This window comes from Oncorhynchus masou, chromosome 10 (genome assembly GCF_036934945.1).
Source record: "Oncorhynchus masou masou isolate Uvic2021 chromosome 10, UVic_Omas_1.1, whole genome shotgun sequence".
Classification (NCBI taxonomy): Eukaryota; Metazoa; Chordata; class Actinopteri; order Salmoniformes; family Salmonidae; genus Oncorhynchus; species Oncorhynchus masou.
The window spans coordinates 27,921,264-27,936,854 of NC_088221.1; the positions used below are offsets into that span (position 1 = coordinate 27,921,264).

Here is a 15,591-nt window from a genome sequence, read left to right on the forward strand (position 1 = left end):
GTTATGAAACCAATCTGGAGAAATACTTTGAAAAAAGCTACTGAAGCATTTTTCTAACCCAACTCGCACATGTGCTCATACTTGACTTTTTATTTTCTATTTGCGGATGTAATGCTCGGATTGTAGAGCCCTGCAAATTGACCACCCGCCAACGTGGCTGGTGAAATTGACATTCTTACACACCAGTACCTAAATCTATCCATGGGTGGCAGGTGTTCATTTTATGCCCTACACTCCAGTGTGTGTTTGCGTGCTTGTGTGTTTAACTCTCCATCTCTCTCCTACAGACAGGTGCAGATCTTGCAGGTGCTGAGAGTAAACAGAGGGGTAGAGCTCCAGATGTTTAGGGAGGAGCTGGGGAATGTTAAGCCCCTCCTCCACTCCTCCAGCCCCAGCAGCTTTGTGGGGATCCTGTCTCGGTGAGCACACACACGCACACCAATGATTGACATATTGTACATGACTGATGTGATATGTTGCCAATTCTCTGTCTATAGGGGTCTGTTGCTGCCCAGAGTTGGAGTGGAGCATCATGGGATTGAGAGAACAGACATTGGGAACTTGGGTGGTGGCATCTACTTCAGTGATGCAATCAGGTCAGTCAACAACATTATATGCCAAATAAATTATATTGAAACAATGCATATATATATATTCTGTTTGTATATGAACAGCACTAGTTTGAAATAATGTAATATATTCTCTTTTTATCAGCAGCAGTATGAAATATTGTCACTATACTCTCTGTGTGTATCCTCAGTACCAGTTTGAAGTACTCTAAGCCCAGTGTGACGGACGGCAGTCGGCTGCTGCTGGTGTGTGACGTGGCGTTGGGGCGCTGTACTGACCTCCAGAAGAGGGACAGCAGCCTGACTCACTCCCCTGAGGGATACCACAGTGTACACGGGGTTCGCCACACGCCCAAGAAACCCTCAGAGTTTGACGTAACCCTTTAAAAAAAACTCTGTACCTGCGTTTGTTCAGTGCTAATGCTGACATTGTAATGTTCAGATTGTGTGCGTGCTTCCGTCCTTGCGTGCGGTTCCCTACGTGTTTGTGTTTCTGATATGTGTGTGTATTCCAGGATGATGAGTATGTGGTGTACAGCCCAGAGCAGGTGAGGCTGCAATATGTGGTACAGTTCAGACTGGAGGAGGACCAGCTGAAGGACTTCCAGCCCACCATAGATACTTCTTCTACCAAGCTTCCGCTTCCTGTCTCTCCGTCTGACCTCTGTAAGAACTGTTCAATTAAATACATCTTTATTGTAAACTTACAGCCAAACTCAGGGCCATACGTAAACCTGACCCAATAGAAACAGTAACAAAGCATTCTCTCCAACCCTGTTTTGGTAAAAAGCTGATGGATGGGGCTGGATAAATGTAACCCTCTCAAATTCATAAACAGAGCTATGCATTCAAGGACTGGCCAGCCATGATATCAAAAGTATAGATTTAACCATGTTTTGAGGTTATACAGTGCCTTGCGTAATTCTTCTGCCCCCTTGAACTTTGCGACCTTTTGCCACATTTCAGGCTTCAAACATAAAGATATAAAACTATTTTTTAGTGAAGAATCAACAACAAGTGGGACACAATCATGAAGTGGAACGACATTTATTGGATATTTCAAACTTTTTTAACAAATCAAAAACTGAAAAATTGGGCATGCAAAATTGTTCAGTCCCCTTAAGTTAATACTTTGTAGCGCCACCTTTTGCTGCAATTACAGCTGCGATTACAGCTGTAAGTCGCTTGGGGTATGTTTCTATCTATCTATCTACATTTTTTGCCATTCCTCCTTGCAAAACAGCTCAAGCTCAGTGAGGTTGGATGGAGAGCATTTGTGAACAGCAGTTTTCAGTTCTTTCCACAGATTCTCGATTGGATTCAGGTCTGGACTTTGACTTGGTCATTCTAACACCTGGATATGTTTATTTTTGAACCATTCCATTGTAGATTTTGCTTTATGTTTTGGATCATTGTCTTGTTGGAAGACAAATCTCCGTCCCAGTCTCAGGTCTTTTGCAGACTCCATCAGGTTTTCTTCCAGAATGGTCCTGTATTTGGCTCCATCCATCTTCCCATCAATTTTAACCATCTTCTCTGTCCCTGCTGAAGAAAAGCAGACCCAAACTATGATGCTGCCACCACCATGTTTGACAGTGGGGATGGTGTGTTCAGGGTTATGAGCTGTGTTGCTTTTACGCCAAACATAACGTTTTGCATTGTTGTCAAAAAGTTCAATTTTGGTTTCATCTGACCAGAGCACCTTCTTCCACATGTTTGGTGTGTCTCCCAGGTGGCTTGTGGCAAACTTTAAATGACACTTTTTATGGATATCTTTAAGAAATGGCTTTCTAATTGCCACTCTTCCATAAAGGCCAGATTTGTGCAATATATGACTGATTGTTGTCCTATGGACAGTCTCCCACCTCAGCTGTAGATCTCTGCAGTTCATCCAGAGTGATCATGGGCCTCTTGGCTGCATCTCTGATCAGTCTTCTCCTTGTATGAGCTGAAAGTTTAGAGGGACGGCCAGGTCTTGGTAGATTTGCAGTGGTCTGATAATCCTTCCATTTCAATATTATCGCTTGCACAGTGCTCCTTGGGATGTTTAAAACTTGGGAAATCTTTTTGTATCCAAATCCGGCTTTAGACTTCTTCACAACAGTATCTCGGACCTGCCTGGTGTGTTCCTTGTTCTTCATGATGCTCTCTGCGCTTTTAACGGACCTCTGAGACTATCACAGTGCAGGTGCATTTATACGGAGACTTGATTACACACAGGTGGATTGTATTTATCATCATTAGTCATTTAGGTCAACATTGGATCATTCAGAGATCCTCACTGAACTTCTGGAGAGAGTTTGCTGCACTGAAAGTAAAGGGGCTGAATAATTTTGCACGCCCAATTTTTCAGTTTTTGATTTGTTAAAAAAGTTTGAAATATCCAATAAATGTTGTTCCACTTCATGATTGTGTCCCACTTGTTGTTGATTCTTCACAAAAAAATACAGTTTTATATCTTTATGTTTGAAGCCTGAAATGTGGCAAAAGGTCGCAAAGTTCAAGGGGGCCGAATACTTTCGCAAGGTACTGTACATATAATTAATTTATATGTCCAAAAATGGATGTAACAACTGCTGATGGCCCCTTTTTTTAAAGTGCAAAAAAATAGACAAGACTTAAAATAAGTACATTTGCTTGCTCTGAGGTTGTTATTGATGACCTGTGTGTAGTGTCCTGTGGTGAGGCCGAGGAGGATATCGGGAGCTGTAAGAACCCCCTAGAGGAGGTGACTGCTGGCCTGTTGGACTGCTCTGGACAACCACTCCCCCTACAGGCTGTTCATGTCAGGGCCAGGCTGATGGATCTGCTCTCCCAGGTACGACTGGACAAGATTAGTCAATTTCAGTCCAGTCTAAACTTGACTATACTGGACTTTACCATACTTGACTGGACATCAGTCCTTAAGTAACAGGCCTCTCTCCTATTGGCTACCAGGTCATCATCTTCCAGACATACACCAATCAGAGCACCGCCCCCATCGAAGCCAAGTACGTCTTCCCATTGGATGATTCTGCTGCTGTGTGTGGCTTTGAGGCCTTCATCAATGGGAAACATGTAATGGGACAGGTAATTCACCCTCACCCTCTCAGCATCACACATGGTGATCAGTTATGCATGTGTAGTATTGTGTTGTGAGCTGTTGTGTTGTTTCCCAGGTGAAGGAGAAGCAGCAGGCGCGTAAAGAGTATAAACAGGCCATAGAGAGAGGCCATGGAGCTTACCTAATGGACCAGGATGCACCTGTAAGTCTCTCCATACCTCCTTACTTCTCTGCAGACACACTTTGTCACTTTACATTGAACAGGAAATAGAATGTGTCAAACGTGAACATGCTCTCTTTAGTACAGACAGTAGATCATTATTTTAAATCAGTTAATGATGATCCTATGGTTGAAATAATCTGTGGTTTCAGTCTTATCATGTCTTGCGTCATGACGGTGATGTCATCTTTGCGTGCCCTCAGGATGTTTTCACTATCAGTGTTGGGAACCTGCCTGCCGGTGCCACCATCCTTATCAAAGTTACCTTTGTCACCGAGCTGGTCGTCATGGAGGGCTTGATCAACTTCTCATTGCCCGGTAGTGTGGCGCCATGGCAACAGAGCTCAGCGCTCAACCAGAGGACTCAGGTAGGAGGGACGAGATTGATTGATTTTATATGTTATTAATGATGCGTTTAGGTTTGCGTCATGTGTGTGCCATTGTGTGTGTCTCTAGGTGACTTTGGAAAAGGTGTGTGTGACCAACCTGGATTCCCAAGGGTGAGTGTTCCTCTTAACCAGCTCTGTAGATGGATGGGTACACCATTCCTGTATCCTTATCATTAGTTCTGATATTCCCTAATAATCCCTTGTCCTCATATTGACCTGTAGTGTCTGTCTGTCTCTCTCCTCATACTGACCTGTAGTGTCTGTCTGTCTCTCTCCTCATACTGACCTGTAGTGTCTGTCTGTCTCTCTCCTCATACTGACCTGTAGTGTCTGTCTGTCTCTCTCCTCATACTGACCTGTAGTGTCTGTCTGTCTCTCTCCTCATACTGACCTGTAGTGTCTGTCTCTCTCTTTATACTGACCTGTAGTGTCTGTCTCTCCTCATACTGACCTGTAGTGTCTGTCTGTCTCTCTCCTCATACTGACCCGTAGTGTCTGTCTGTCTCTCTCCTCATACTGACCTGTAGTGTCTGTCTGTCTCTCTCCTCATACTGACCTGTAGTGTCTGTGACCTGTAGTGTCTGTCTCTCCTCATACTGACCTGTAGTGTCTGTCTCTCCTCATACTGACCTGTAGTGTCTGTCTCTCCTCATACTGACCTGTAGTGTCTGTCTCCTCATACTGACCTGTAGTGTCTGTCTCCTCATACTGACCTGTAGTGTCTGTCTCCTCATACTGACCTGTAGTGTCTGTCTCCTCATACTGACCTGTAGTGTCTGTCTCTCTTCATACTGACCTGTAGTGTCTGTCTCTCTTCATACTGACCTGTAGTGTCTGTCTCTCTTCATACTGACCTGTAGTGTCTGTCTCTCTTCATACTGACCTGTAGTGTCTGTCTCTCCTCATACTGACCTGTAGTGTCTGTCTCTCCTCATACTGACCTGTAGTGTCTGTCTGTCTCTCATACTCATACTGACCTGTATACTGACCTGTCTGTCTCTCTTCATACTGACCTGTAGTGTCTGTCTCTCTTCATACTGACCTGTAGTGTCTGTCTGTCTCTCTCCTCATACTGACCCGTAGTGTCTGTCTGTCTCTCTCCTCATACTGACCTGTAGTGTCTCTCTCTCCTCATACTGACCTGTAGTGTCTGTCTGTCTCTCTCCTCATACTGACCTGTAGTGTCTCTCTCTCCTCATACTGACCTGTAGTGTCTGTCTGTCTGTCTCCTCATACTGACCTGTAGTGTCTGTCTGTCTCTCCTCATACTGACCTGTAGTGTCTGTCTCTCCTCATACTGACCTGTAGTGTCTGTCTCTCCTCATACTGACCTGTAGTGTCTGTCTCCTCATACTGACCTGTAGTGTCTGTCTCCTCATACTGACCTGTAGTGTCTGTCTCTCCTCATACTGACCTGACCTGACCTGTAGTGTCTGTCTCCTCTATACTGACCTGTAGTGTCTGTCTCTCCTCCTCATCTGCTCTCCTCATACTCCTGACCTGTAGTGTCTGTCTCTTTATACTGCCCTGTAGTGTCTGTCTCCTTCATACTGACCTGTAGTGTCTGTCTGTCTCTCTCTCCTCATACTGACCTGTAGTGTCTGTCTGTAGTGTCTGTCTCTCATACTGACCTGTAGTGTCTGTCTCTCTTCATACTGATCTGTAGTGTCTGTCTCTCTTCATACTGACCTGTAGTGTCTGTCTGTCTCTCTCCTCATACTGACCTGTAGTGTCTGTCTGTCTCTCTCCTCATACTGACCTGTAGTGTCTGTCTGTCTCTCTCCTCATACTGACCTGTAGTGTCTGTCTCTCTTTATACTGACCTGTAGTGTCTGTCTCTCCTCATACTGACCTGTAGTGTCTGTCTCTCTTTATACTGACCTGTAGTGTCTGTCTCTCCTCATACTGACCTGTAGTGTCTGTCTGTCTCTCTCCTCATACTGACCTGTAGTGTCTGTCTCTCTTTATACTGCCCTGTAGTGTCTGTCTCTCTTTATACTGCCCTGTAGTGTCTGTCTCTCTTCATACTGATCTGTAGTGTCTGTCTCTCTTCATACTGACCTGTAGTGTCTGTCTGTCTCTCTCCTCATACTGACCCGTAGTGTCTGTCTGTCTCTCTCCTCATACTGACCTGTAGTGTCTGTCTGTCTCTCTCCTCATACTGACCTGTAGTGTCTGTCTCTCTTTATACTGACCTGTAGTGTCTGTCTCTCTCATACTGACCTGTAGTGTCTGTCTGTCTCTCTCCCATACTGTAGTGTCTGTCTCTCTCCTCATACTGACCTGTAGTGTCTCTCTCCTCATACTGACCTGTAGTGTCTGTCTGTCTCTCTCCTCATACTGACCTGTAGTGTCTGTCTCTCCTCATACTGACCTGTAGTGTCTGTCTCTCCTCATACTGACCTGTAGTGTCTGTCTCTCCTCATACTGACCTGTAGTGTCTGTCTCTCCTCATACTGACCTGTAGTGTCTGTCTCTCTTCATACTGACCTGTAGTGTCTGTCTCTCCTCATACTGACCTGTAGTGTCTGTGACCTGTAGTGTCTCTCCTCATACTGACCTGTAGTGTCTGTCTCTCTTCATACTGACCTGTAGTGTCTGTCTCTCCTCATACTGACCTGTAGTGTCTGTCTGTAGTGTCTCTCTCCTCATACTGACCTGTAGTGTCTGTCTCTCCTCATACTGACCTGTAGTGTCTGTCTCTCTTTACACTGCCCTGTAGTGTCTGTCTCTCTTTATACTGCCCTGTAGTGTCTGTCTCTCTTTATACTGCCCTGTAGTGTCTGTCTCTCTTCATACTGATCTGTAGTGTCTGTCTCTCTTCATACTGCCCTGTAGTGTCTGTTTCTCTCCTCATACTGACCTGTAGTGTCTGTCTGTCTCTCTCCTCATACTGACCTGTAGTGTCTGTCTGTCTCTCTCCTCATACTGACCTGTAGTGTCTGTCTCTCCTCATACTGACCTGTAGTGTCTGTCTCTCTTCATACTGCCCTGTAGTGTCTGTTTCTCTCCTCATACTGACCTGTAGTGTCTGTCTCTCTTCATACTGCCCTGTAGTGTCTGTTTCTCTCCTCATACTGACCTGTAGTGTCTGTCTGTCTCTCTCCTCATACTGACCTGTAGTGTCTGTCTGTCTCTCTCCTCATACTGACCTGTAGTGTCTGTCTCTCCTCATACTGACCTGTAGTGTCTGTCTCTCTTCATACTGCCCTGACCTGTGTCTGTTTCCTCATACTGACCTGTAGTGTCTGTCTCTCTTCATACTGACCTGTAGTGTCTGTTTCTCTCCTCATACTGACCTGTAGTGTCTGTCTGTCTCTCTCCTCATACTGACCTGTAGTGTCTGTCTGTCTCTCCTCATACTGACCTGTAGTGTCTGTCTCTCCTCATACTGACCTGTAGTGTCTGTCTCTCTTTATACTGACCTGTAGTGTCTGTCTCTCTTCATACTGACCTGTAGTGTCTGTCTGTCTGTCTCTCCTCATACTGACCTGTAGTGTCTGTCTGTCTCCTCATACTGACCTGTAGTGTGTGTCTGTCTCTCCTTAGGGAGTTCAGTCTGGATATGTCCATTGAGATGCCCAACGAGATCATCAACCTGCACTGTCTCACACACAAAGTCAAGATCAAGGTAACACAGCATACCGAGCAATGTATGTGCATGCTTCCTTGTGTGTGCGTGTTTGTAACATGGTGTGTGTGTTGTGTTAACCCCAGAGGACCGACTGTAAGGCGGTGGTGAGGACATGTCCAGGTGAGACTCTGGGTCCAGACGGGTTCCTGGTCTGCTTCAGTCTGGCTCAGATCCACCTACCCAGGATGTGGGTGGAGAAACACCCAGATAAAGACAGCCAGGTCAGTATCTCTCCTTCTGTCTCTCTTAAATACTGCCTGGTCTGTATCCCTTTCTCTCTCCATCTTTCCTTCCTTCTCTCTGTCTAATCATATCCATCTCTTTACGTTTCTCCCCCTTCCAGGCCTGTATGCTGGTATTTTACCCAGACTTTGAGACCTGCCCCACCTCCAGCCCCATGTCCGGATCCAGTGAGGTGATCCTGCTGTTGGACTCGTCTGAGTCCATGAGAGGAGAAGCTCTCCAGAACGCCAGGAGAATCGCCCTGCAGCTTCTGAATACCCTGGACCACCACAGCATTCGAGTCAATGTCATCTCCTTTGGCTCAGGTGGGCTCCTATTCAAACAGTCTCCAAACTGAGTTAAATCAACTTCATGTATCATGTCGTTTGCATTCGCTTTGTTAGTGGGGGATTTTTTGTTGTTGCTTACTTCAGACTGATAAGTTAGACAGTAAGACACTAACTTTTTCCCCATACTCATCTGTCTGACTGTGGTTTTGTCTCATAGACCAGAAGGATGCTTTTCTCTCTGCCAACCCTCTAGTCGAGGCCCTCCAACCAGCCAAGAAGTTCATCATGGTGAGTGCTGACAGACAGGCCCAGGGGCCAATCACAATATTTTATCATTAGTCTCTAGAATATTAGGCAAACATACATTTTTTTGAGCATATACAAAGCTCACTCAGAATATTTTAATGGAATATTCACAATCATTGGAGTATTATGTTGTTGAAGGAATTCTAAATTTCTCTGTTTTATTTCCCAATCAACATTTAACACTCTGTCAATGCATTTAAGGGTTTGTAAGACCCTATATTTTATAAGAATGGACAGAGCCCCGGACTTAAAAGTCAAGTAACAGCATTTAATTCAAGAGAGTACTGGTATATACACATTTTTCCACAGGTTATAAACTGAAAATGACGTCAGCGTTTTCTAAATGTTCTATCTCTTCTTGACACTGGTAGAGAGGCCCTATAGTTCTCGAGTCTTCCCTCCTCGCCTAAAGCCAAGGTCAGTCAGTGTAGATAAGCATTCTAGACAGTCTGGAGATAGTCCGTCCCTGCCATCTGGAGATAGTTCATTCATAAACTCCTGACTATATTATATACAATTGGAAATGGGAGCAAGAGAGAAAATTCATACATGTACAGTACATAATAGCATTTGGACAGTCAGTCCTGATTGAAATGTATACATAATTAGTCATCATTGATAAAAATTCCCTTAACATATGTGCATGTAAATGTTTTCCTTGATCAAATTCAAATTTTCTGAATGATCCTTTCCCCTGTTGTTGTTAGTCCTCCTCACCTGTTGGGGGCAGCACTGAGCTGTGGAGGCCCCTGCGCAGCCTGAGTCTGTTGCCTCCGTCGCAGGGCGTGAGGAACCTGCTGCTGTTATCAGACGGTCACGTCCAGAACCAAGCCCTGACCCTGCAGCTGGTCAGACAGCATGCCCAGCACAGCCGCCTCTTCACCTGCGGCCTCAGCCCAACAGCTAATCGGCACATGTTGCGGGCCCTGGCCCAGGCAGGGGGAGGGGCCTATGAGTTCTTTGACACAAAGACAAAGCACACCTGGCGAGAGAAGGTACCAGCACACTTTTACAGCGACCTCACCTATGTCTTTAGATGTCTGTATATTATCTTTGGTTCCAACACAACCACATAATATGTGGTCAACTTGGGCGAACTATCCCTTTAAACAGATGTTTTTCTGTGTGTCTCAGGTGGCGTGCCAGGTGAAGCGCATCGTGTCTCCAGGCTGCAGCTCTGTGTCTGTGAAGTGGCAGCAGTTTAACCCCTCAGCTCCCCCCCCTGTTCAGGCGCCCTCTCAGCTCCACGCACTCTTCACTGACTGCCACACCCTGGTCTACGGCTTCGTGCCACACTGTACACAGGTATACTGTCACAGAGGCATGTTTGTGTGTGTGTGCGTGAACATGACATGCCCAGATCACAAAGCCCTGTGAGACTAACTTGTCCATGTGTCGGGTTCCGTAGGCCACTCTTCTTGGAGACCTGAGTGGTCAGAACATTGAGACAATGGTGTCCACCACTGAGCTACAGAAAACCAGGGGCACGGTGAGACCACCACACTCACATCACCTTACTGTTTATATTGTCTCAGTCACACCTATAATGTGTGTGTGTGTGTATGTGTGTGTGCGTGTGTGCGTGTGTGCGTGTGTGTGTGTGTGTGTGTGTGTGTGTGTACACACGCACGCGCATGTGTTTCAGTTCCTTCATAAGCTCACAGCGAGGGCCGTTATCAGAGACTATGAGGATGGCAGTCTTCACACCAACGAGGCTGAACATGAGGTGTGAGCATTAGATTGTGAATGGAGTAGTGTTGTCACAACCAGTATCGCTATACTACAACACCAGATTTTTCTTACCAAAAAAAAACCACAAAGCAGGATAATGGTCATTTAAACACCTACTTTGTGTAAAATATTGTGTGCTATAGCTTGGAAAAGAAATGTGACTCTGGGTGACAACAAGGCTGTTTTTGACCAACATTAGGAGTGTTTTCCTCTGGAAATTAAGGCTACTTCATGTTTTGTTTCCTTTCCTTCCTTCCTTCCTTCCTTCCTTCCTTCCTAGTATTGCGGTACTGGTATCATGACAACCCTAGTATGGAGTGTGTACACTGTACCTATTCTGTGTGTATGGAAAGTTTTTGTTTTATATATATAGTATCAATTCTCTCAGGGGAAGAAATCAGTGATGAAGTCCTTCATCATTGAGCTGAGCAAAGAGTTCTCCATCCTGTCTCAGTTCACCAGCTTTGTTGCCATCGAGGAGAGGGTACGTCTGCCAAACGCTAGTGTGTGTGCGCACACACATCGACAATACTTCAATACAAATGTAGAAAAATACAATGTTCTGATGTGTTCTTTCTCTCCCAGGACTCAGAGCAGCCTGACGTGGGCTTCACAGATGTTCCCAAACTGATCTCAGACGAGGACATCGACTTCTTACCTTACCTTAGCTGGCAGCAGGAGGAATATGAGGGAGATGGGATGGACTCGGGATCAGACTCAATGTCAAACTTGCTGAATGGTGGGCCAGAGCATGTTTTATGCAGAAATATCTGTCTCGAGGAGAGGTGGATGGGGGAGGAGCGTGAATCGATGTTTCAACTCCAGGTGGATGATGACTCATGGGAAGGATCTGTGTACTTACGTTCCAAATGTCTCAATCAGAGGGCTACGGATGAGGTGCCTCTTGGTAGGAGTCTTAATTCCTCTTGCTTAATGGGCTATATGGACCTCGCCAGCCCAGTGACCTTGTCCGCTGCTACCGAACTTCTAGATATGACTTTGAAGAGTGAAGGAGCTGTGACGGATGAAGAGATGGAGTGCTTTGATTACATGGTAGTGATCTGCTTCTTTCTTGCTGTTAACTATAAAGAAAAATGTCAATTCATAGTTTAATCACTGAACTGTTCTTGTCTTTGTTTTACAGGAATGTGAACAGATGAAGACAGATTTCATTCCTGAGCTGTCTGGGACCATCTTCTCTCAACAAAAGACAGTGAGGATTGCGAAGAGTAGAGAGGGAGACTTTAGACGGGCGGACAGACACAGGAAGGTTTGTGCCGGTCCGGCATTTGACCCTGTAGAGACACAGAAGTCGTCCCTCTCTGTTGCTGATGTGCCTCGTCCTCCTCCCTCTGTTCATCATCTTCAGATCAAGTCTTGCGTTGTTGCTGATGCTCTTCCTCCTCCACCCCCTGCTTCTGCCCTCAGTTCTCCTGGTCCTCCTCCATCTCGACTGCAGTCTTTCTCTGCCACAGTTTCAGATGCTCTTCCTCCTCCACCCCCTGCTCCTGTCCTCTGTTCTCCTTGTCCTCCTCCATTTCGACCTCAGTCTTTCTCTGCCGCAGTTTCAGATTCTCTTCCTCCTCCTCCACCCCCTGCTTCTGTCCTCAGTTCTCCTGGTCCTCCTCCATTTCGACTGCAGTCTTTCTCTGCCGGAGGTTCAGGTTCTCTTCCTCCTCCCTCTGCTCTTGTCTCCAATGAGTTGCGAGCAATTACATACGTGATGGGAGTTCATGCCAGACCTGGAGTTGGGGCTATCTCCCATACTGCAACCTTCCCGAAACTACGAGCTGGTGGGGACTTGCTACTTTCCAAACCCCGAGAGCCCTATCCTGTGGAACTGTCAATGTGTGAGACTAGCAAAATGTGGACCTTGGATAATAGCTTATCCGAGGATAAGGATTGTGGACTAGTGGAAATGGACCACTGGCAACCTTCTGTTGTCCCTGCCTCTGTGCCCCCTTCAGGGTTTGGTTTTGGGGGCGGAAGGGCAGGTTCTCAAAGCAGACAACCTCACGGCTCTTTGTTTGGGGCCAGTGCATGTTACATTCCAGGTTTATATGAGGCTTCTTCAGCAGGCGGAACACCTCTTGGAGGCTCAGCCAGATCAATGGGGTTAAGTTTTGAGGCACCACTTACTGGCGGACACCTCAGCTCCCTTTCACCTACCACTCATGGTGCCTATCTGACCCAACCTTTAGGGGACTTAGTTGGATCCTCTCAGTTTGGTAGCTCTCTCAGTACACTACAACAACATAATGTACTACCACAAGCACAAAAAGCTCTGGATATGAAAAAAAAAGGAAAAAAACTTGTCGGAGACAGTGAAAGGTATGTGTCAGCGTCTGTTCGTCCGTCACTTTGTCTGTCTGTGTATGACCTCTATTGGAGACATGTATTGTCATGTGTAGCTCTGTGGTATCCTAATGAGGTAGGTTTTGATTTCAGGGGGGGAGGCCTTGAATTCAGGAAGAGAGGTCTTGAATTCAGGAAGAATACTCTTGATGTAGTAAAATGGACAGAGATTTTTGCCCTCCAGCACTCGGTAAGTACAGTAAACGTTCCCTTTTCTAAAGGCCCGTCTCATCTGCATAGAAAATACTATTATATATGAACTAATCATATCTCTGTATATACATTCTATTGTTTATTGATAGTGCAGGAGCATGGATTGAATTCAGAAACAGATTTTCCAGATACGCATTGTATGGGGAACTCACTTCATCGATACCAATGTGTGGCACCATTTGCCAATGAGCAATGGGAACCATTTTGTGCTAAAAGGCTATCAACGTGTTTTTTTTGTTCCAGGAAGGTTACTGGGAGTGCTCTGCCAGCCTGGGCTACCTCCTCGGTGTGGATGTGGACTACTTTGCAAATGTCTTCCTGAAGAATAGAGGCATCAGCTCTCTAGGTAGGCTACACTACAGACTGATACCAGAGAACTGTTTTGTCTGGGAGTCTATGAACATTCAGTTTGGGCTGTTTTTGAGCAGTAGGAAAAATGACAAATATTGTGTACGCGTGTCATCCAGGCACTACAGAGGGTAGTGCGTACGGCCCAGTATATCGCTGGGGCCAAACCTACTGCCATCCAGGACCTATATACAAGGCGATGTAAGACGAAGGCCCAAAAAATTGTCAGACTCCAGTCACCTAAGTCATAGACTGTTCTCTCTGCTACCATGTGGCAAGCAGTACCAGAGCGCCAAGTCTAGGTCCAAAAGGCTCCTTAACAGCTTCTACTCCCATGCCATAAGACTGCTGAACAATTAATCAAATGGCCACTCAAACTGTTTACTTTGACCCACCCCCACCCTTTGTTTTTACACTGCTGCTATTCACCATTTATTATCTATCCATATTCACTTTACCCCTGCCTACATTTACAAATAACTCAACTAACCTGTCTCCTGCCCATTGACTCATTACCGGTACCCCCTCTATATACAATATAGCCTCATTTTACTGTTACTTTAAAAATTAAAAAAACTTTAGTTATTTTAGTAAATATTTTCTTAACTGTACTGAAGGGCTTGTTAGTAAGCATTTCACGGTAAGGTCTACTCTTGTTGTATTCAGCGCATTTGACAAATAAAAATGGATTTGATGTGTGTCAGGTGTGAGGGCCCATGCTGACATCCTGAGGCTGGTGGCCAGTCTGCTGGTGCTGCAGCTGATGAGGGTGAGGAGGCTAGATGAGGGGAAGCTGCTGCTCAGCCTGTTCCGTCTGGACCTGGACCACTCTCCTCCTCAGCCCAGGTACAGTGGGTCTCCTCTCTCTGCTCCACTATATAACACCCCAAGCACCCTGTTCTATCAACAAGGTTTGAGGGCAGTTCAGTTCATGTGTCTGTGTTTCTCTTGGGATAAGGGTATATATGTTTTATTTTTGTTTGGTGCATTTCTCGATGCGTGTGTGTGCGCGCATGCACTAAATATGGTTACTGTGTGTGTTCCCCCAGGTGTGAGCGCTGGGAGGCGGTGAGGAGGGCGGTGGACTGGGTGTGTTGGGCAGATAGGGAGTACCCGTGTGTGTGCAGCAGGCTGGAGTTTGGCTGGGACTGGGAGTCGTCCACACGGCAGCTCCTGGGCATCGACCCCCCGCACCCCCTCTCTCCCCTCATCCTCCTCGGGACCACAGGGGGAGTGAGGGCCCAATGACTTCCAGAAGGAGAAAGGTGTATGACCAGTATATACATCGGCAGCTATTGCTTTTACTATTTCAGTTATTACGAGGTTAAGGTACTATGCTATACTGATAACCTCTTCAGTGATGAAATCAGTTTTATAATTACAAATCTTTGCATTTAAAGGTGTGATTTTATGTTTTCTCAAAATACAAGAGCAATCATTTCTAAAATGTATTGATACTCCTCAATCTATGGCCATGTTCTATATCCATACAGCTGTCATTGTGTGATTTCAGACCTTGCTCCAATTTTCTTTCTGTTTTCTTTGTCTAACTGAAATAATCCTCTGATGGATAAGCAGAACAGCAGGGTAATGTGGTCATGCTATTGGTCACTCGGGTTCCTATTCGATCCTTTACACACACACCTTAAAGCCTTTCTAAAAGAATGGTTTGATTTAAAGTGTCTGTTTCACAATATATAAACATAGTCAGCTTGAATCTGTGTGTGTTACAGCACGAAAGTCAAATCCAAAAGAATCCGACTCGCTAGTGTTGTGTTCACCACAAGGTGTCGCTATAAGAAAGGTCAAGGTTAATGACTATTAATAAAGATGTAAATCAATGCATACTGGGAGAAGAATAAGATGGATGCCTACACCATACAGTAAAGTCACATTCATCTTACCTTTCAGCCTGGACTCTATTACTGAGTAAGGTCTTCAGTTACTACATACAGTACTACACAACAGATAGCTGGTTGAGTAAGACCCTCTGTGTTCTGGATCCACTAGCTGCTGAAACTCCATAACTTTAATATTCTGACAAAAACAACAAAAAATCTGAGTTAGCTTGCCATGATTCCACAACATCCATATCACTGTATTCTGACCCCTGATGACCTTCAAATGATTGTTCACTTCTTTTGACAGAATTCCCTCGTACAACCTTTGGTAATGTGGTTGACCAACTTGGCCACACTTGTTTCTGCTTTTGAGACAGGTGCATGAACACACAAGTGCCAGAAAATAAGGCCCCACCAACCAGAGGCCCGC

At 45.5% G+C, this 15,591-nt stretch overlaps 1 protein-coding gene across 2 annotated transcripts in view; it reads left to right on the forward strand.

The window, feature by feature from the left end:
- parp4 (poly (ADP-ribose) polymerase family, member 4) overlaps positions 1-14,839 on the forward strand; it is a 31,418-nt gene extending 16,579 nt beyond the window's left edge. For both annotated transcript variants that reach the window (XM_064976488.1, XM_064976487.1), the window contains exons 11-34: positions 288-419; positions 498-596; positions 761-944; positions 1,085-1,235; positions 3,242-3,387; positions 3,507-3,638; positions 3,728-3,814; positions 4,036-4,200; positions 4,289-4,332; positions 7,771-7,852; positions 7,939-8,076; positions 8,199-8,403; positions 8,585-8,655; positions 9,381-9,668; positions 9,808-9,978; positions 10,082-10,162; positions 10,319-10,399; positions 10,793-10,888; positions 10,990-11,457; positions 11,549-12,735; positions 12,853-12,949; positions 13,216-13,318; positions 14,025-14,166; positions 14,370-14,839. In XM_064976488.1, coding sequence (XP_064832560.1) covers positions 288-419; positions 498-596; positions 761-944; positions 1,085-1,235; positions 3,242-3,387; positions 3,507-3,638; positions 3,728-3,814; positions 4,036-4,200; positions 4,289-4,332; positions 7,771-7,852; positions 7,939-8,076; positions 8,199-8,403; positions 8,585-8,655; positions 9,381-9,668; positions 9,808-9,978; positions 10,082-10,162; positions 10,319-10,399; positions 10,793-10,888; positions 10,990-11,457; positions 11,549-12,735; positions 12,853-12,949; positions 13,216-13,318; positions 14,025-14,166; positions 14,370-14,568 — 4,549 coding nt within the window. In that variant the 3' untranslated portion in view covers positions 14,569-14,839. The remainder of the gene's footprint in view (positions 1-287; positions 420-497; positions 597-760; positions 945-1,084; positions 1,236-3,241; positions 3,388-3,506; positions 3,639-3,727; positions 3,815-4,035; positions 4,201-4,288; positions 4,333-7,770; positions 7,853-7,938; positions 8,077-8,198; positions 8,404-8,584; positions 8,656-9,380; positions 9,669-9,807; positions 9,979-10,081; positions 10,163-10,318; positions 10,400-10,792; positions 10,889-10,989; positions 11,458-11,548; positions 12,736-12,852; positions 12,950-13,215; positions 13,319-14,024; positions 14,167-14,369) is intronic.
- Positions 14,840-15,591: the final 752 nt, after the last annotated feature.